This window comes from Rissa tridactyla, chromosome 9 (assembly GCF_028500815.1).
Source record: "Rissa tridactyla isolate bRisTri1 chromosome 9, bRisTri1.patW.cur.20221130, whole genome shotgun sequence".
In the NCBI taxonomy this organism is placed as follows: Eukaryota; Metazoa; Chordata; class Aves; order Charadriiformes; family Laridae; genus Rissa; species Rissa tridactyla.
Window position 1 is genome coordinate 17,357,916 of NC_071474.1, and position 21,596 is coordinate 17,379,511.

The 21,596-nt window shown below is 43.6% G+C and overlaps 2 protein-coding genes across 4 annotated transcripts; one reads left to right on the forward strand and one right to left on the reverse strand.

The window, feature by feature from the left end:
- The first annotated feature begins 615 nt into the window (after positions 1-615).
- Positions 616-9,118, forward strand: LARP6 (La ribonucleoprotein 6, translational regulator). Of its 2 annotated transcripts, none has more exons than XM_054214154.1 (3): positions 616-854; positions 5,862-6,054; positions 7,087-9,118. In XM_054214154.1, the coding sequence occupies exons 1-3, from the start codon at positions 616-618 to the stop codon at positions 8,152-8,154; spliced, it is 1,500 nt and encodes a 499-aa protein (XP_054070129.1). In that variant the 3' UTR covers positions 8,155-9,118. The 2 variants fall into 2 exon arrangements, with proteins under 2 accessions (XP_054070129.1, XP_054070130.1); XM_054214155.1 differs by lacking the exon at positions 616-854 and adding an exon at positions 5,613-5,752.
- Positions 9,119-10,822: 1,704 nt separating this feature from the next.
- ADAL (adenosine deaminase like) lies at positions 10,823-21,258 on the reverse strand. 2 transcript variants are annotated; one of them, XM_054214156.1, is made up of 10 exons: positions 21,140-21,257; positions 19,419-19,549; positions 18,812-18,872; positions 17,857-17,944; positions 17,195-17,276; positions 16,298-16,424; positions 14,871-14,951; positions 13,731-13,869; positions 13,135-13,235; positions 10,823-11,759 (listed from the first exon to the last, which is right to left on the reverse strand). In XM_054214156.1, exons 1-10 carry the CDS (start codon positions 21,203-21,205, stop codon positions 11,568-11,570), a joined length of 1,068 nt encoding a protein of 355 aa, XP_054070131.1. In that variant the 5' UTR covers positions 21,206-21,257; the 3' UTR covers positions 10,823-11,567. The 2 variants fall into 2 exon arrangements, with proteins under 2 accessions (XP_054070131.1, XP_054070132.1); XM_054214157.1 differs by lacking the exon at positions 14,871-14,951 and having other exon boundaries at positions 21,140-21,258.
- Positions 21,259-21,596: the final 338 nt, after the last annotated feature.

Here is a 21,596-nt window from a genome sequence, read left to right on the forward strand (position 1 = left end):
TAATCCCAAAAACATGAATGTTAATTTCACTTTAATAGCTGAAACAGTCTGCTGAAATATAGTGCAATAGTCTGTAAGTTCAAAGTAAATCAGTGTTTTCTCAGAAAAGAGGCCTCTATATAAATAAGTTCTTATGGGGAATGCTTTTATTCAGTTTAAGCGGCGCGCAGAATTGTAGAGGAGTGCTCTACACAGATAACATCTATCCAGTCCTGGCCTTGTGCACGGGGTTTTCTTATCTCCAGGTGCCATCCCCGGCGTTTATAACCGCACTTACCCCGCGTCACCTTTCGGGATGTCCCCAGGCGCCCCCGGAGCCAGGAGGCGGCAGCGCAGCCCCGAGGCCGTGCGGGGAGGTGAGGAGTTCTCTGTCGCGATAAAAGCAGTCCCGACTACACCGCCAGCAGGGGAGAAGCTCGGACCGGCCGCCTCGGGGGCTCGCACCCGTCCCGGCGGGCCCCGCACTGGGGCGGCGCGGCCGGAGGAGGGACCGGCCCTCCCGCCGCCGCAGCGGGAGAGGCGGGGAGAGGGAGGGAGAGAGGGAAGGAGAGAGGCGGCTGCCGCAGCCCGGGGCATCGCTGCAGTGGCGGCGGCGGGCTGAGCCCGCCCGGTGCCATGGCCCAGCGGCAGCCGGCCGCCCCCGCGGGCCCCGAGGCGGCGGAGCCCGGGGCTGTGGCCGCCGGCCCGGGGCTGGCGGTGGGGAGCGGCCCGGTGCCCATCCGAGTGGCCGTCCAGGCGGCGGAGGAGGAGGAGGGCGAGGAGGAGGAGGAGGAGGGCGGCGGCGGGCTGTGCCCGGCGGCGCGGGACGGCGGCAGCTGCAGCGAGGAGGACGCGGGGCGGTGCGGGCGCGGCAGGTGAGCCCGCCGGGACGCGGCAGGAAGGGCCCGGCCGTGCGGGGCGGCCGCGGCTGATGCAACGCCGGCGCGGAGCGTGGGGGAGGCGGGACTCCCTCCCGCGGGGGCGGCCGGCGGGGCTCGATCCGGGCTGTGCGCCCCCGAGGGAAGGGCCGCGGCCGGGCTGCCCGCGGGTGGCCGGCGCGGCCGGGCGGGACGTGGCTTCCCCGCAGCCGGGCGGTGCTGCCCCCGACGTTCCCGTTTCACTACCTTTTACAGAAAGGGCTTGGGGTTGGCTGTTGTTGTGATGGTTTTTGTTTGCTTTGTTTTGCTTTTTCCCCGTTGAGGCTTTTATTGCATAGAACCGTAGAGATTTTCTTTAGTAGAATTAAGCCACGGACGAGCAGCCCTGTTCTATGTCTTTGGAAACAAGTTGGCCAGACGTGAAATCAAGAGCAGTTTAAATGCAGAAGTAACTACAGGTTTATAATCTACTCTACACTTTACTGTTTGATAATGCCAATAGCATTGTCTGTATTTAATGATAACTTGCAGGAACTGTCACTGATGCCTGAAGTTGCTTTGACGCCTACCAGAATCTCTTACTTGTAAGAGGAACATCCATGATTTTTGTGACAGAAAACTGCAGAGAGACAAAGCTCACTAGTTGCTGTTCATCTTGTGTTTCGTACTAAACCTGCAGATGCAGTAATAAATTCAGTCACATAAAGATTTAGGTACAGTAGCATGAAATTCGGTATTCTGTTAGAAGATCAGTTGTTTCTAATCGATTCTCTAACTTCCTGTCCTAGCCCTGACTCAGAATGAACTGCAGTGCGTTGCTTTAAATTACAGAGGGGCAGTCAGAGAGGGGGAGTTTTCTGGAGCTGCCGGAGTTGTCAACTGTGCACTATGGAAACAGGAGGCGAGCGTAGCTACACACAAGTGAAATGTTTAAACTGAGTCTACTTAGTCTTTCCACAGTTCATATGTGACTGTTGTATTTTTATAAATCCAATTGTGTACAGCAGTCTACAGTGTTGCATTCCAATTACCAATTTCTTAAATTCAGAATATTTTTTACATTTGGGGTTTTTTTGACAATGTTGCATGTGTAAAAGCTTCTAGCCCTGGCCTAGGCTAGAAAAAAAGGGTGGTTATTTTTTTCAAGCTTTGTAACACGTAATAGCTAACTCTTAAATGCTGCTTATTTAATCCTCTGCAGTAGGTGCTATCTTCAGAAATGTTTGCTGACAGTGCTGATGTATATTCAGTTCTTGTGGAGGTTGCCTTTTTGTAAATGGCCTCTTCCTGATCCAGGAAGGGACAGAGGTATTGCCATGGAGAGAACTATAAAGGCTCTACATCCAAAGTAGATGAATGGAGTTCACTCATGCTTTTGCCATTTACATGTAACCTTAGCTAAGGATTTACTGTCAGGAATGCAACATCTGATAGGAAATTATTTACCAAAGATTTGGGAAATTGTCAGTGATGGTCTAAAACTGCTGGGAATGAGCCATTTCACTCTCTAGCTAAGCTAGCAGCCAATTTAGATTTTTTCCATCAATTTCTAGGTTTTGTAACTTAAGAAATGAAAACCATTTCCTCATGGTCAAGACACCATAGTTCTTCAGGAGATCTCTGAGTATTTGTGACGTTCAGTCCTCAGCCATTTAGCTGCCAGGTGCTTCAGAAAAATCTTCAGACTGTTTATAACAAACAGGTGGTTCTCCTATGCATAAAGTAAAGCTATTTTTCTTGCTCAACTTAAACTGATTTTGGAGGCAGGCAGACACAGGAATAATCTGAGCTTGGAAGGTGAATGTTATTATCATGTTGTTGGTCTAAAATACGTTTCACAATAGAAACTGAAATTTAGTGATTGCTGCAGCCACACGTCCCATTAGTAGGCACCCAGGATTGTATCCGCTAGTTTTTGTTAACAGGCTTGCGTTGCCTTTGAGTGATTGTGCTCTTGGAACATCAACTTAATGCTGTAAATTATATTGCTTATTAGTACAATACCTTATTCTTTTCGAGACTTAGCAAAAACTTGTCTGGATAGAGTCTAACCTCTTGACAATTTAATATATTGTTTGTGAGTTTTGATATTTAAAACCTCAGATCTATTCTCTATGCAGATACGTGTTTAGTTTCTTGTGTGACTAATAGCCAGATGAGTCACCATGTTAAAAGGTTGGTTTTCAGCCTGTCCTAACTGTTTTGACAAGCGTATCCATCACAAAGCTCTGGATAAAGAAAGAAGTAAATTAAAGTTGTGAATAACTACTAGGGTTTTCGGGTTTTTTTGGTCAGTGTTGACCGACATTGATTTATCATTTACTTTTGTATAGAATAGAAAAACTTGGGTTGGAAAGGAACTTTAGAGGCCATCTAGTCCAAACCCCCTGCCATGGGCAAGGACATCTTCAACTAGACCAGGTTGCTCAAAGCCCCATCCAACCTGACCTTGAATGTTTCCATGGACGGGGCATCCACAACTTCTCTGGGCAGCCTGGGCCAGTGTCTCACCACCCTCAGCGTAAAAATATACCTTCCTTATACCTAGTCTAAATCTTTCCTCTTTTATTTTAAAGCCATTACTCCTCATCCTATCTCTCCACTCCCTGATAGAGTCCCTCCTTATCTTTCCTGTAGGGCCCCTTTAGGGACCGAAAGGGGCTCAAAGGTCTCCCCGGAGCCTTCTCTTCTCCAGGCTGAACACCCCCAACTCTCTCAGCCTGTCCTCACGGCAGAGGGGCTCCAGCCCCTGTGGTCATCTCTGTGGCCTCCTCTGGACCCACTCCAACAGGTCCACGTCCCTCTGATGTTGGGGCTGGATCCAGCACTGCAGGGGGGGCCTCACCAGAGCGGAGTTGAGTTGATACCCTAGAGGTACTGCCAGTTGATCATTACTGTTAATTAATATGGAGCTAGTTACAAATTCCTGCATTTCCTGCAGGTGGCGTTTCCATACAGTACTTAGCGAGGGCTGCTGTAAGAGCCCTAAAGGTTTTCCTAAAAGTTAAACCGTCTGCCCAGTATCAGAATGGTGTATAGTTCAGACAATGACCAATATTTAATTTAGAGAGGTGAAATGAGACCTGTTTCACTTTGATTCAGTGCGTTAACACTGTAAGTAAGGATGGGACTGATCTTTGCAAACATGAAGTTCATTTTTATTTTTTTCTCCAAGCATGATGCTCCATTTTCTTTCCATCCAAACCTTCCAAATACCTGCAAATGTCTGTACTAATAAATCCTCTAAAAAAACCTGTAAGCTCCACCCTGAATTGAAGGTAAGCTTTTCTTAGCAGAGTGTGGATATGTAAAATTGCTGAAATATGCTAAGTTTCTTGTGCCCATACTAGTTCTGAATTTGTACTGAATTAAAAATGAGAAGTAGGGGGGTATGGGAATATCATGAAGGAAAAATAAACACTTACCCTTGTATTTTCTTCCTTCTGAAATCAGTACCCATAGCTGGCCGTTAAATGTTTTTTTTCTATCTTAATTATAACTCCATCTATCATCCTCCACTTCTGGCATTGTCAAATAACTCAAATTCTTTTTCTCACTCTCTCATTCTTGTCGTTCTGTGAACTGTACCCCGTTAAGTGGCTGGGGAGATTCTAACAAGGAGACTCGTAGGACTGTGTGAGTGTCCATGTGTATCTGATGTAGCCTTATCATCAGAAGAACCATAAGTAAATAAATAGTTAGCTTCAAATCCCCTTCGGCGTTAAGATCAGAGTCTCCAGTTTGGCTCTGGGACAAAACTGCCAGGCAAGGGGATTGGGTCGCCTGCATCCTCCTTGCCAGATTGCCCGCGGAGGACTCGAGTGTGGTGCCTGCTCCCTTCTTTACTGATTTCACAAGCTCTGCAAATGCCATTTAAGACAATTTGGGAAAATGTGTGGCTGCTCCTTTTTTATTGCTGAGGTGCATGGGAGACCAAAGTCATACTTGATTTATAGGGTCTAGGGAGCTTAGGGGATGACTTAGTTTTGTGTTTTTTTAACAGAAACTTCCATGATGGTCCCCTAGCAAATCTAGACTGCTAACAGCTTGAAAAAAAATTAGTCTGTCTTAAGGTAGACTTGTGCATTATAGTTCCTATAGCAACATCTATGGCTGTAGCCTGTGGGTGAATTATTTGCCTGAAGCTAGGTAACAATTTAAACTGTCCTTTGTATTTCAGTAACAAACATGCTGCTGTAACTGTATGTGGTGAGAAGTTTATCTCAAATCCACAATCCCTTTTCTGGGGATAGGATGCTAACTAGCGCTCCATTTTGCACAGATACCTAGAAAACGTGATGGCAGGGGCAGAGAGGAAACGAGAATGACTTCTTCCCAGCCTGCACGTGTGTGCAGATACAGCTGTTCCTGAGGTACACGAGCTGCTGCTGCACCAAAGTCCTTCATCTGGACCGTACATACAGTTTAAGGCCCTCGGTAAACTGCTAGTTGAGTTACTCTGTCGCTCTGGAAGTGACCTGTAAGAAGAGCAATAGTCCTGTCAGGCTTTCTCACTCCCTGGATACTGGCTCCTGCACTCGTGTGGCTTGAGAAATCATGGTTTCCTCTAGTTGGAATGTTCACTCACTGGTATGTGACACTACTCATAAAGCACACATATTTATGTGCTGTGTTTAATAGCCTCATACTGAAAAATAAAACACTGTTGCTGGAGGAACTTGGTATAGCACCAGTGCATTTATATAGCACCTGCATTTCATGTTTTGGTGTAGGATTTGCTTTGGCAGGGTGTTTCCAAGATGCCAGTGTGTGCGTCTTGTTCTACACTGCAATCGATCAACTTTTGGAATGAGCTCAGTGTGTGGACTGGGAAGCTCCGTCCTCTGAGCTGGCCTCCTGGCGAGGCTGATACCTGTTCAGTGCCCACCTATAGAGTGAGCTGGAATCAGTGTTACGGTTATGCCTTTTCATTTTGAAAGGCTACTTGAAATCCACTAACGTAAGATGAAGATCTGTTAATAAAATGATTTAACTCTTTTTCAGCAGTGGGGACAACGATGATGACTCTGACCAGAACTGGAAACCACCAGAAAATGACCTGATCCAGAAGTTAATAGCACAGATTGAATATTACTTCTCAGATGAGAACCTTGAGAAAGATACCTTCCTTTTAAAGCACGTGAGAAGAAATAAGATGGGCTATGTCAGTGTTAAACTCCTCACTTCTTTTAAGAAGGTAAGCTAACTTTTTAAGACTTGAAGTGCCTTGTGTAAGCCTGATGAATCTAAAATCATTAGGAGAGATGAGATGAAAATAACTTATTTTATAGAGGCGGTTTAACAGCCTTCTTTTGCTGCCTCTCTCGGGGGTTGATTCAGTTTTGATGCGATGGTGAGGTTTGTTTTTATCCAGAGCTTTAATTGCTGAACTCGTTTGTGATTGGCTAGGGAAGTCATAGGTTTTTAAATTATCTCCCTGGCATAGTAAATGGGACATTGGATAAAATTCACTTCTAGATCAGCTATTCACGAGTAGCCAAATAATCCTGGCGAAGTTACTTCCTTGGCTCTGAGAAGGGGTGGTGAATCTGACCTTTGCAAACGTATGGAGGTCCAAAAATCTCTTTTACATTAGGAACTCCTATGTAAATATGTGTATGTAACTGATTTCTAAAAATTACATTAGAAACACTTTGAAAAGATTGTAAATCTGAGAGTTATGCAGAGCTATTCAGTCTAGAAGTTAAAGCACTCCCTGTTTCTTCAGACCACTTCAAACAGATTATACCAGTAACAGATAAACTCGTAAAAGCACTCCTTGGAAACTGAGAAGTTTGGGGGGTTTTAAACTGAGATTTTAGAGGGAGAAAAGATCAGTTCAATAAAATGAAGTCCTAAACTTGACAAAACTTCTTGTTTGGCAAATTTAACAAAATAAAACCCACAGAACATGCATTACGGTCATGGTTCAGACCTAGATATGGAATGACCCAACATCACCTGTGCAGGCTTTAAGCTAACGTAATGATTTTCATTTCATAGTGTCAGTTCCTATTTTCAGTAGATTCAGCAGGACATGAGCTTTACAGGAGCTCACTGCTGCCCATTACAGCCAGAAAACCGTTTACTTTTCCACTCGGGTCTGCTGCAGGAAACTTAAGTCCAGGTTTCTGTTTGTAGACTGGAGCCTGCATCTGCCTTAAACTTTCTGTAATTAGTTTGAATGGGTTTGATGAGTTGTGCTGCTTAAGCTGTGTCTGTGTTCAAGGTGAAGCACCTTACCCGCGACTGGAGAACCACAGCCTATGCACTGAAGTACTCTGACACCCTTGAGCTCAATGATGATAACAAGAAGGTTAGAAGAAATACTCCAGTTCCAGTGTTTCCAAGTGAGAACCTCCCTACCAGGATGTTACTGGTGTATGATATCCACAGGATTTCTGAGCTGGAGGCTCCTACCAAACAACAAGAAAATGGATGCGTGCAAGAAAGGATAATGGAACGTCTCCTCAAAGCCTTTGTAACTTTTGGTGCAATTTCATCAGTTCGTATTCTCAAGCCTGGTAGGGATCTACCACCTGATATCAAGAGGGTCAGCAATCGGTACACCCAACTGGGAACTCAGGAATGTGCAATTATAGAATTTGAAGAAGTAGATGCTGCCGTACGTGCTCATGACTTCATGTGTGCTGAAGAGACTGGCATGAAAGTTGTCTTAATAGGCATGAAACCTCCAAAGAAAAAAGTTCCCAAAGACAAGAACCGTGACGAGGATACCAGCAAGAGCCTTAAGAAGGCTAAATCCCTTAATAAGAGAGTTGAGGAACTTCAGTTTGTTGGTGATGAATCTTCAGCAAACAGCTCTTCTGACCCAGAGAGTAATCCGGCATCACCGTTGTCAGGACGCAAAAGTACCACAACGAACACTAGAAGTAACTTGAGCCCCATCATTCACCCAAACAACCATTTGAGTCCTAATGTGTCACCCAGATCAAGTCCTTGGAACAGTCCATCTTCACTAAGAAAAGTAACCAAAAAGTCTCCGCTGGCTGAAGACAGCAAGCTTAACCCAGGCACTAGCCCTGAAATGCCAAGGAAAGGTACGGATTATTCCTCGGATAGCAGTATCACTCCTTCGGGCAGCCCCTGGGTACAGAGAAGAAAAGCTCAAACTGTAACGCAAGAGAAGAGTCCTGTCAGTAGCCCCATGTTGGCTCGGAAAATACAGAACGCAGACGGGCTACCTGTAGGGGTGCTGCGGCTGCCCAAAGGTCCTGATGGCACTAAGGGATTCCACAGCGGAGGTGAAAGGAGGAAGGCTATGAAGAATGAATAAATCATTCTTTAAAGACAGTTTCACAAGTCACTCAACTGCTTTTGTTTAAGTCTGGTGAAAAATTGTCACTAGAGTGACCAAGTCAAGTCAGTATTTCATTTTCAAAGATTTTGTATTCATATAGAGAATTTATCACGTGCATATTTGTATACTCACTTCACAGAGTGACAGGCCAGTTGAGGTTGGAAGGCATCTCTGGAGAGTGTCTGGTGCCCTTCCTTTGCTCGAGCAGGGTGCAGCGCAGCAGCTCCCTGCGGGGTGTGGACATCTGTGTGGCTGGAGACTCCCCAGCCGGCCTGGGCAACGTGTTCCCACCTCCAGCCACCCACAGGAAAAGGTGTTTCCTTACGTGCAGGTGGAATTTCCTGTTCTAGTTGCTGACCCTTTTCCTGTTACTGGGTATCACTGGGAAGAGCCCGGTGCCACCTTCTTTCCTCCTTCCCAGCAGGTATTTAAAGACATGGATGCGATCCACCCCCAAGCCTTCTCTTCTCCAGTCTGAACCGCCCCAGCTCTCCCAGGAGAGATGCTCCAGTCTCTAAACCATCTTACGCACTTACCTAATGCAGTGCCCTTACCTGTAGTATTTTTTTTATGTAGTAGTTTGAAATACCTAAATATTGAAAAAGGCATAGAAGTCATTCATGTAACTACACGATTTCAAAGCTACGATCCTGAAGAGCGCGTGTAAGTGCTTACAGTTTAGCGGTTGTACGATGATGAGCTGTGGTGCTACCAGCCTCATCCTAAGGAAGAGAGAGTTGGCGGACTTTCTGGGTTTGTCTCAAATGGAACGCCAAGAAAGACGCTGCAGAGCTGCTCTCTGCTCGCGCACGTCTCCAAAGACAGCAGCGTTCAGGAGGACCAAAGTGTGTATTTTCATGTGATGCGAAGAAAGACTCTGAGCATCGAAGACTGTTTTGTAAGGGTTATCTCATATAATCAGATGGAAATAAACGAAAATATTAACTCAGTCTGTATCTATTTTGTGTAGTTTAAAAATTAAGTTGATCTGCATCTGAATAGATACTTAAACCTCATCTTGCGCCGTATGAAATTCCAGAAATAGTTATTCAGATTTTCCACTGCATCTAGGGCAGAAAAAAGAAAAAAAAAAAGGTCCTCTGCCCCATTACTGATGGTTATTTCACTCCAAGTGTACGTCACAGTTGTTTTTATACAATATTATACACTAATGAATGGTTATCTCACTGTTAACTCTGAATTTAACAAGCAGGCTTGGCAAGAAGCACGTAAAATTAACTATTATCCTACCGGAAGCTAAAGAAGGAGCCTCTGCAGTTTTACTTGTAAGAGTTACACCCCTGAAAAATAGGCCAGCGGCAGTGAGAAGGTTTCAGCTTCTAATGTACAGGCAGTGGTGTGAAGACACACACAAGTCAGTTAAATGGAAATGCCAAGAACTAAACGTAACAGTCCATCGTGTTAAAAATCTGTAAGACACCATGTGCTTGCAGGAAAATAGCATTTAGCAGGGCGATGCTCTCTGAATGGGCACAGCTGCAAGTCACAGTCAACACGTAAACCTTAAAAATCAAACTTACTTTTGTGTAACTCTGGCTGTTTGAAACTAAACATCGCATCAGACACTAATGATGAGTCATTTTGCTTTAGAAAGTTTTACGCTTGACCAATGAATGCTGAGGGTGACCGCTTAGTAAATAAACAGGAAGTTGACAGTTTTTCTTCACTAATAAACCAAATACTGTTACTGAAAAGTTATTAGAAGACCATAACCTATAAAAATACAACTTCTTTTACAAGAGAACGCCGTCTCACTGGCGCGTAGGCCTGCTTACCCCAAGACCAAGATATACATAGCTTTAACATGCCAGAGAGCTGCTTGGCCTGTCTTTAGTGAGCTTTTCCATAAGAAAGGGAAAAGAATACATTTACCATAGTAATTATTTTTGTAGAAAGAAAACAGAGACCAACTTGATCAAACAACAAAAGATAATGCGATCAGTGAAATTATTTGGAAAGTAAAGTACCGTTTATAAATAAGAAGTCAGCATGAGGTCTTACTCTGATTAGATAAGAATATATAAAATGACAGTTCTGCTTCACATAATTTTCCCCATCTCCAAAAGGAATGTTCTCTGCTTGGAAAATGTTCCGTAGTAACTACAGGCACCCACACAGACACAGCAACTTCTCTGCTACCTTTGTGGGGGTTTTTTTGTACTTTTTTTTCTTTATGTTTCTCGTTGCCACTTTGGAGCCGGAACAACTACTTTTTGCTGATTTTATTAAAAAAGACCAAAGCAGAAGTCATGAACAGCTTCTGTATCGCTGTATTTATATTCAGTATTCCCTGTAGAGCCCAGAATTTTGCCGGTTTAATTAACTGATGTAAAAACATTCCAGGTATGAGGTACATTCTCTCTGGCTACTCCCCACACTCGGTGGCAGTGCCTAGCACCAGCTCCTGCTGGACGTGTGTGTTCACATGGATTCTGATGTCTCGCCCTCAGAACGTAGGTGCTGGGGCAGAGCAAACCCCGTCACGGCCAGCACTGAGGAGCCCCCTCGGCTGTGGGAGCAGGAGCCCCCGACGCCTCCGCACTCGCCGAGTCCTGCCCCGGGCGGGACACGCTGCTCCTCCACAGCTCACATGCACACTTCAAGCAGTGGTTTCGAAAACATGGAGGTTCAAGCTATTTTTATTGCCTTTTTTTTTTTTTTTAAACAAGAAACAAACAGCAATTCTACAATGCATTTGGAGAATTAGACCATTCCCCTGCAGAAGCTCACAGTTTGTGAAGGTGCTTAAGATTCTGAACTTTATCTAAATGCAACCGGTGCCAAGTACGTCAACAGGCACCACCACATACGCTACACAAGCCACAGCATGCTTCAGTCATTGTGTATGCCAATTAAAACAGAGGCAATATTTAATGCCTGAGACAAATATTTCACCCTCCCTGAGTTTGTTTCTGTCTTCACATTCAATCAATTGCTCAAAGCTTCTGTTTAAAACCAATTCAAAAATGCAAACGTACACACCATACACACACAGCGCTTGGCAAAATGCTGCCAACAGACATCAGCCCCCAGCGGCTGTGCCTTTATTGTGTTCTGACTCTCAAACCCTTGTAGTACGATGACATATTTCAACTATTTTTAAAAAATTGTCATATCAACGGGAGAGAAACGAGGTGAGGACACATTTGGAATGTCAGTCATTGGCCGTGAGCCCTTCCCAACTAGGAAAGAAGATTTACATCTGTCCCCACTAACAAGGGAGGCATGTTCCTGTCACCTTCATTTCGCACAGGCACCGTTCACGGGCTGCATTTACAAACCTGAAGTCTGAAAAAGGCCGGGGACTTTGGTCAAAAAGGGTTACGAACTAAGCTAACACACCCAAGCTGTTCAGAACGAGAGTTTGATTAATCAAACAGGGCTGGCTTCAGTTGGCGCCACCGTTCCCTTAGCTCTGATTTTATGGCACTGGAAGCAAAGATATAGTTGATTGATTCATAGGAAAGATCCCACATCTGTGCTCGAGTCAGATTAAATGTTTTTGCAGCCAGCTCATATTCTTGCGATAGATCTGTCGCAAAGACGCCTTTATCATCAGTCTGGAGTTAAATTGAAAGAAAAGAAAAAACAAGTTTCAGTTAGTTCTTCTACACCAAAAAGGGGGTTTTCTACACATTACAAACCAGTTTTATCTTGCCATTTCCCATTTTATTCCACGGTTCTTTCACCTGTTGGCAATTATTTCATACTTCGTTTGCCCTATTTTCACTCAAAATTAGTAAGTTATTCAAACATAGAAGAAAACTTCATAAAGTGATGGCACAATTTATCAAGAAAATAGGAATTCCTATTAAAATTGCCAGGAAGATGGCTATGAAATGATGCGCATGTGCAAGCTGTGTCAGGCTGTGCAGGTGTCCCCGTTCCTCTTCTCCCCTCCCCTCAGATGTGGGAACGAGAGCGCACTCTATTCCTGCCTCTGCAGGGAAGAGACTCTCACCCTCACACCTCGTGTCGACGAGAACTCCTCGATACTGACTGAAGTACTGGGCTGGCATCAAAACCATATGATGGAAAGCCACCTAAAGATTACTCATCTAAAAGGAGCAGGTTTAGGATTACTTAAGGGTAAATGAGATTACCCACCTGCAACTCAGAGTCCTCCTGTCCCCTCAGAGGCTGGAACTAGATGACCTTTAAGGTCCCTTCTAACCTGAATCATTCTATGGTTCTATGATCCTCTTCAGCTTCAGACACTGTAGTGGCTCCTCATTCTATCACTCTTATTTTTACAGGCCTTTATGAGTAAACTGCTTTCTTACATGACTTCATTGGTCACCCAGACTATTCACAACTGAAAATCTCAGAAATAATCTCTAATCATGCATTATTTTTCACCTAATACAATGGAGTTCAAACTCAATACTCAATACTTTATATGATAAAAGACTGAGGCTTATTTGAATAATAAGCACAACACTAGTACATATACACATACTTGGGTTAAACCAACATGATGATAATAAAATCCTGCCAATGCCAGTTAAAGTACTTGGCACCTCAACATTTAAGGACCTTAATTAGCTGTCAAGAGAAGTCAAGGACTCTGGTCCAATACAACGAACACCCAGGGAAGCACAAGCTTAAATGCAAGCACTGACCCAACGTGTTGAAGAGAAATCTGTCAGTACACAAAGAGTTAAGCAGTCCATTGCATGCACAGCTGATCCTCTCATCTATACAGAAAAAGAAGGTCTTGCTTTATGATAAAACCAACAGAAATACTAAAAATTCCCATTTCTATTACAAGCATGTCTCAAACAGAACGCTACCACTTCCTATAAGCAGACGATTTGCTGCAAGGTCAGAAACGGTCAGTAAGTCATCTCTGATCCACAACAGGAGATACACTTCTCCAATTTCACACTGGTTTGGCTTGTTGCCTAAACACATGGTTAAAATCAAAAAACTTACACAGAGCACTGCAGGGTGGCCCATGTTGTACCAGTATCCAAAATGGTGTTTGTCACAGGAAGGCACTGTCTGAGTTTTGATGTTTGATGTCATGCAAAATTCTAAGGGAAAAAAGGAAGAAACAAGAAACAAGGATATATATCATACAAAAGACATGGTTTTGACACATTAATTTACTTACTTCTGTTCCTGAATGAAAATTAAAATCAGCTATTGTTGTTTCTTTGATTTTCTGTGCTTCAAATATTTGGTAATATCTTCTGAGGCAAGATACGGGGATCAATTTCTTCTTAACTACTGGCTGGGTACAAAATTTAGGGAGCTTGCAGACCAGATACAGGAACACCACACAGCCTTGCACAGTAACTAAAAGTTATGATTTCCTTTGGTTTTCATCAGAGACATCAATTGTCTGCTGACACAAATATGTCAAAACCACAAAAGCATCACCTTCACAGGCAATTCTCTCACACACGCTGCCATGTGTTTCTAAGTCACCTCTGGTCAAGGACAAACGAGAGTTACCACATCAGCAGCACAGACCATATTCTGGAATCTAGACATCACTGAGTAATTTCACTAACTTTTTTCCTTACCAATAGGTATCTGGTTTTGTCGAACAAGTAGCACTAACTCTTCTGAACCTGCTGTGGCAGAGTTGAGAAATGTTCCATGCCCAATTCTGTCAGGAGGCAGGCCCAGGAGAACTTTGGTTTCCTCTTCTTGATTTGGAATCTAGAGAGGATACATTTTACATTCTGTCAAGGCAGCATAAAGCAGCACATTAAATAATTACAATGGACTTCAAGCTCTATTTTCACAGCGTATCTTATCCAAAAGGAAGTGTTAGTGAGACCAAAGACCCGCATTACTACCCTGAAAAGAAAGAAGTAGTACACAAAAGTGACTCCCAACCGGGAATTACAAACCAAAGAAGCCAGAACCCTGAACTGGTAAGGTCTAAACAGATGATCACTATCTGCAGATCTGAAGCACTTTCAGTCGGAGGCCTCAAATCAGCTCTCCGCGCTTCAGTGTCAAAACTACCCTGTCAAGAAGATCTTTAACACCCGTTTTACACAGGGATTAACACAATGGTGCATGAAGAACTGAAAGAGGCCAAAACCAACACAACAAACAAAAAATGAAACAAAACCAAGAGACCACGGAGGCATTAAGAAATAAATTCTCACAGGAACGTGCAGGAATATCCTGCAAAAACCTCCTTAATGAAATAGAAACAAGTATGAATAGACCTGTGACATCATGTATCGTGCCTAATTTCCTGATGAAATAAAAATATTTTCAGTATTTATCAGACCCATCAGAGTAAACTTCAGCCACCACTTCAGCATTCTGTACAGAGAAGCCCAACTCCTCCTATTGATGGAAGCATAGCCAATAGAGCTACTCATGAAAATGGTGCGAATTTTACAACATGTGACTTCTAAGGAAATAACAGGAAGAAAACAGTGGATCTCTTGGAATATTAATAATTTTCAAATTCACAGCCAACCTCCCAATAGATATAGTATGGTAAAAAATAATTTGACAGCTTTGATTCAGGAAAGATTGCTGAAGATTTCTCCTTGTTTTCTTCGCTCTTGTCAAAATGCCCCAAGTCATTACTATTTTGGCCCAAGAAGTTCAAAATGCACAGAAGTTAATTTTAATTTCATCAAGGTTTTCATAGAACAGTAATTACAGCGAAGGACCAAAATAAAGAAAACTTTTACCTCTGAAAGATGCAGTGCCAGCTTTAGACCTGCTTTTTTTGCTTCTGAGAGTGGTTCCAAAAAATCTTGACCATGTCCTGCCTTGAAGACAGAAAGACATCACCATTCTACAGCTTTGATGCAGTGACATGCCGAAGTTAAGACTCAATAGCCCTGGTGACTATTAAGCAGGTATTCTTTATTGCAGCGCCGGGCGCACAGGGGATTGCTCCACCTAAAGTGCGTGCCAACTGATTTAGATGTACAGTTTAAATACATACTATGTATGCATATTCACTAGTTTTCCAATAAATGATTACTTATTCATTAACTCATTATTACAGGTTACTGCCCATTCCCACATGCGCACTAGAGTCTCTCGGTGGTCTTCAGAGACATCTGGTGATCATTTACTTTCTCCACTCCTCTTCATCTTTGTGACTTCTGGGTCAACTGCAGGCCTCTACTCCTTTATTCTTGCTGGCGCATCAAAAGTTTTAGCTTTGACTGGTCTCTGCATTCCTCAGTAACCCTGGGCCCCTTGTTTTGAGAGATAAGCTTCTACTGCAAGGTTATATTGTCCTAAAGCATTCTTTCTTAAAAATTAGGAGATGTGTTCTGACATTTAGTACTACAACTGTTGCATCTGCTCTTTGTACAGCCTTAAAGCACCCAGTCTCCTAAATTAAGCTCCTACTCTAATTTACAGTTCTAATATATTAAGCACCTACTTCAATTAGTTTACAGCTTTAATGTATCAAACCCTACTTCAGCTTGTTCTACAGAATTTTTCCTAGCACAATAATTAGGAAGTCTAGCAATATCAAAACACTGAATTCAAATACAGTGACACTGAATTATTTTCCTTTTCCCGTTACTTCAGTTTTGAATGCAGCAAGACACCCAATGTTCTGTTCTGTGGGCACAGTTTAGACAAACTGGGCAAATATCAGCAATTCAGACGATGCCCGACACTGACAAGCCAATTACCTTGATTTTGATATCCTTCCTACAGCTATCAAACACGCAGAGCCATTTCATCGCAACTTGACAGCTATCCTCACACATTTTTGCTTTCTTAATACGCAGGAAGCGCTTGGTGCATCTAGACAAAACTTAAGCTAGTGTCAACCTGTAATACTATTTAACTTGCCTCAACCCAGTCAACCTGACTGGGACTATTTAGTAACAGACACTTCCCAGAAAAACACTACTTCTCAGTGTCTCTTTCTTCGGTGTCATACATTAATCTATTGATTCTTTGTTAGAGTATCTGCTCCTTACAGCAAGAGGGATTAAGCTGGTATCCAGACGGCGAGCAATCCGTTCAAACTAGCAACAAACAGGACAAAAGCATCTAAGAACAAAATGTGAATAGAACTGCTTGCTGTTACACAACATTATATATTTATCTTCAAGAACAGACCAAAATAAAACAAAAAACTTACGGTGGGATCACCACTGAGGTCAAGTCCTACTACGACCCCATCAGTGGAAAGAAGGAACTCTTCAGCAAGTTTAACGGTCTCTTTCGCAACTGCCGGGCCACCTCTTCTATTTATGGCTATTAACAGTCTGGGACAGAAACGTACATATTAAGTTAAATACAGGCTGTAATACCAGGAGACTAACAAATCTAGCAGCAACAAAAATGGCACTTCACATCCTTCACGGCTGTCCACAAAGAGCATTTGTACGGGAAACCGTTCAAGGAACGAAGGTGCCAAAGTGCAGAGGGACACAAATAAGGTCAATACGTTAGCCTGAAATGCCACAGCCATGGTGAGAGGGAGGGCAGCGAACAACCCCCTGCTCACTTGCTGCCTGCGCTATCAGGTGAGCAACCTCTCAGAGGCGTGCACATGAAGAATGAGAATTCTTCAGCTTCCACAAATACATCTAATGAGGTTTGCTACCCAGAGTGTAAAAGTCAGGCAAGCAGACCCTCCAAGCAACCACAGACACCCCCCTCAAACTTGTCTGCTGGTTCAGACCACTCCTTTGCAGCAGGCTGCTTGTACAGCTAATCAAGCAAAAGCTTTGCAATGAACCTAGACTGCGAAAAAGGCGTCTTTAATGCAATCTCATCAAAAACACTGCTTTTCCTGAAAATGTTGCAGAGAATGGACAGTCTCAGAGCTGAAAAGCCTCACAGTTTCATTCTCTGGCAGTAAGAGGGAAGATTCAGGTTTCCATACAAATTACTTATTTTCATTCCATGTAATCTAGTTTAAGCACAATTTTTTTTCCTACGCTGATGGGTTTGTAAACCTCTCTGCAAACCATGACCGAGCATCAGACTGCACAAAACCTTGAAACAGAAGTAGTCCATGTGCTGTAGTTACCTGACATCTATATCCAAGCCTTCTTCTTTACACTGCTTTATACCCTCAAGTACAGTTTCAACATACATCCTTTTGGTCATACCTACAAACACACATTTGGAATAAACATACTTGAATTAATTTTATTACACTGCAGACCCAGCTCTCTAGCCTCAGAAGTTTCATTTTGCACCTTTGATTTTAGTCCATAGCCTTCTAATCTATATAGTTCTAATTCTGTTTATAAATACAGCTTTACTTTGAAGCATACATTTGAATTAAGCCTCCTTCTAAGCATCTGAAAGAAAGTAACTTAGTGTGAACCACAGAATAACAATAGGACTTACTCTTATGTGTTTCTATTAAACCACATCTACAAGGAAATTAAAAAATGAAGTAATAAAAAGAAAATATATCAGCTATTCAAAGTATTAGCAGACTCAGATATCATACTAAAGCAAAAAACCCACATTCTTGGGCAGTAGAGTTATAACCAACACATTTTTGTCCTCAATGATCTAATAGTAAAGTGACGTGTTTTTACATGGTTAAATCTTTGCTTTTATATTTAAAGTATATTTTTATTGAACCAACTAAATTTGACTTTACTTGTTATTAACATAGCCTTAACTAAGTTTTATAGCACGTCAGACTTAAAAATTAAAAACCAGAACAGACCATACCTGTGGACTTTTCATCTCTAGGAGTGCTCCTCAATTCCAGGTACTTGACACCATCATCAGCAAATTCTTTAATAACATCTTTAGTTATCTGATTAAGAAACACTGTATTCAATATCATGAAAGTACTTAAAAGACCCAGATCTTTTGGCCTGAAACACTTTTTCAGTGACTCAGTCCCTATGTGTTTTTAGCGTTCTCCATCTCTGGGAACACCACCCCACAGAGGGCACCTCTGCTTCCCTCAGCGAGACTAAAGAGCGTTCGGACAAACGAGAATTTCCTTGTCTGAACAGGAATAACCCTCAGCTGGGGCAGTCATCACCCCGTTCACAGCCACCGCACCTTTCTGGAAGTTTAACGGGCTGCCTAAAAACCCCTTCTCAGGGGGAAAGAGGAGGACACTATGCCACCTTCCGCTCCCTGTTTTGATCACACAACAGTTCTCCCCAACAAACAGTTCTCCCCAACAAACAGTTCTCCCCAACAAACAGTTCTCCCCAACAAACAGTTCTCCCCAACAAACAGTTCTCCCCAACAAACAGTTCTCCCCAACAAACAGTTCTCCCCAACAAACAGTTCTCCACTCTGAGGCAAACAAAGGGCAGTTCTAGTTCTGTAGTTTTGGTATGTACTGAACCGAAGAAGAAACAGGAGACCAAGGCAAATCAAAGCTTTGGCAACAACAAACAGACATCACATTTTTAAGACATTATCAGCCCAAGCAGCTGAGTGGTCGTAATAACCACCATGTTGGAAGGTCATTGCTTTCACAAAAATTAAATGTAAAAAGTTATATAAAATCCTGTGTTTCTAAATTAATGTTTTACAATAATAATTATGATCTCCAATTGAAAGGACCATTGCTGATATTGTTACTTTGAACCCAAAGCTGTTAATCCAACTAACTGACTGTTGTATTGCTTGCTTGTTTTAAGCCAACTTCTAATCAACTCACCAGTAAAATATCTTCAGGCCTAGTGGTAATCTGATAGATGATCTGAAACATCTGAAAACATCTAAAATAAAAAGTTTAAAAAATTAATTGGACAAACATTGAACAGTAAAAACAGTATTCAAAAAAAGAAAAATCCACACTTTGGAAACATGTTCTCACTATACTCAATTAACCAGCTTGTGGCTTAAAATACACAGACCATCTGAATGGCCATTTCTGCTTTTAGATGCTAACAACACATTTGCAACAGAAATTATTATTATTACCACCAGGCTTTTTTAAGCACAAAGGAAAACATGAACTTCCCAAAAAAGGAAACTGTAAGAGTCAATTTCCTCTGAAGAGCATACACTACAAGTGAAAATTTCCAATCCTTTAAAAAGGGAATTAATCAACATGAGATTTCCATTTAGTTTGCAAACATCTAAGCAGTTATTATATTGAAACAAGTAGCAAAAAAAAAAAAAATCTAACAGATTGTACTGTTACTAAAACTTGAAGATGCATTTTCTGCAGTCAGTGTATAGTGCCACATACTTCTCTGTTTTGAACTCAATTAAGTGATGCTCGGTAAATATTCACCACTCACACACAGGTGTACACTCACTCATCTAAGGTCCTTTTCTTTCCTTTGTCAATCACCGTCATTCCATTCTGGATGTGAAGGGATGGCTTCTGGGCCATAAGTTTCTTCATAGTGGCAGAACTGATACAGCCATTCAAATGAGCATGAAGTTCCTAAAGAAAAAAGATTCCTATGGATTTATGTCCAGTGAAAAGGATGGCTTCTACATCTTGTTTGTGTTACTGGTCTTGTATGCTACTTTAATTGTTCACTCTGAGTTTGAAAACAAAAATAAGAGCTATCTCGGTGTTTGGCTAATAATTGTTTCCTCGTGCTTTTGCATGGACTGGTTCAACCCAGACCCTTCTGTTTGTTCCTTCTCTGGCAGTGGCTGCTGCCGGCACTGATCCCGGTGGGAGTGCGGCTGGATCAGGAAAGGCAGCTCTCCTGCTCCTTCTGGGAGCCGAGCAGCTGAAGGTGATGAGGGAGCCAACAGCTGCCTCAGAATTAACAAAAAGTATAACAAGGGTTCAAGAACTCTTTCCCTATCCACTGCTAGTTAAAGATACATGTATGTTGTTCAAAAATAGTTAACATCTGTGTATCCACTCACCTTTCTTTTTTTTCATACTTCGAAGTTTTAACTCACACCAGAAATCCAGCAAGACGCTACCTCTGCCCATTGACAGCAGCTGGAGCAGCAGTCCTCCTTTGTCCGAGGCTGCTTTCTGCCTGCCTTTCTCCAGACAACCTGCCTTTGGGGTCCACATCTACGATCCTCAGCTCCATTGCTCACTTCACCTTTGCTCCTTCTTATGCTCTCTTGGCTCCTGACACACGGAAAAGGTCCCTGGTGCCCTCCCCGCTCCTGCAAAATGTACCTGCAGAGCATCTGGTTTGTTACCCACCCCCTCGAACACATCCCTTCTCGCTGGGAAAAGAAAAACGGGAGAAGTATATCTTCAAACCTTTCATTGGAAGATACGTTGAAATTGTACCTCCTTCAACATTTAATTTTATGAAGTATTATATTTCAGATTCCTATTTTAAAGTATTAAGTTCACAAGCAGAGGAAAATGGGTCAGATTACTGTAAACTGTGAAGGTGCACAACTCCAGCTGAACACCAGGAGCTGTGGCTGCTTACCGCTTCTGGAAGTCACTCCAGGTACACGCTACTGCTACTACATTAAATTTTTCCCAGGCTGAAAAGTGAAATACCTCACAGAATTCAGTTAGACATGAAACATAAACCCTGAAAAACACCTTACTGAAGAGGAGCCTGGGAACAGAGGGATGGTGGGATCTGATGGGGGTTTGAGGAGCCCTTGCTGTCTAAGTTCTCCAAGAGTGCGTGCCCTTTGCTGAATCCAAGGTGCCGAAAGGTGACACCGATAAAGTGGCAGAGACCCGTCCCGAAGGAGAGCAGAGATATACCGCCAGCGAGGCACACCCTCCGGGATATGGAACAAATAGCGTTATCAGAGGGGGGCCTGTCAGCCTTAGCCTGGCTGCAAAACAGGGCAAAACCAGAAAATACAGATCACGCTTAACTGATTTAACTGGGAGAAGGTTAGACACTGAGAACGGCAAACAGCTGCTGCGGGGTAAAGGAGCTCAGAAAAAGCACTCTGTTGTTAAAAACGGAGAAAGCAGCAGCAGCAGCAGCCGCCGCCGCCGCCGCGCCTCTCCTCCCTCCCTCCCTCGGCGCCCGTGCCGGCTCCACCGCGGCCCCCGTGCTCCGGCCGCCCCCGCCGCGCTCACCGCTTTAGGCAGCCGCCGGTAGAAGCGCAGCTCCCGCTGCCCGTCCCGCTCCCGTCCCGCCGCCATGACGCTGCCGAGCCGCCGGGGGGCGGGGCCGGGCCACGCCCCCTCCGCACAGCCACGCCCCCGGCCGCCCCCGCGCGGGAGCAGGAGGCGAGGCCGTAAAAACCACCCGTCACGGTTCATCCCCCGAAAGCTCCCAGTTTATTCAAGTGACGCCAATTTCAGATCCACCGCGCCGCCGGCCCGGTGCCGGGGGGGGGCCCGGGCGGGGGCAGGCAGCCACCGAGGTGTTCGGCACCCCCGCGTCGCCGGTGGGCAAACGCACACGTTGCACCGCCAACCCTTTTTTAAAATTAACTTGGCAAACCCGCTAGCACAAGAATACAAATTTCAAAGCCAACCAAAATAAAGGCATCCCGGAACAATCCTAAAATCTATTTCAGTTATTTCATAT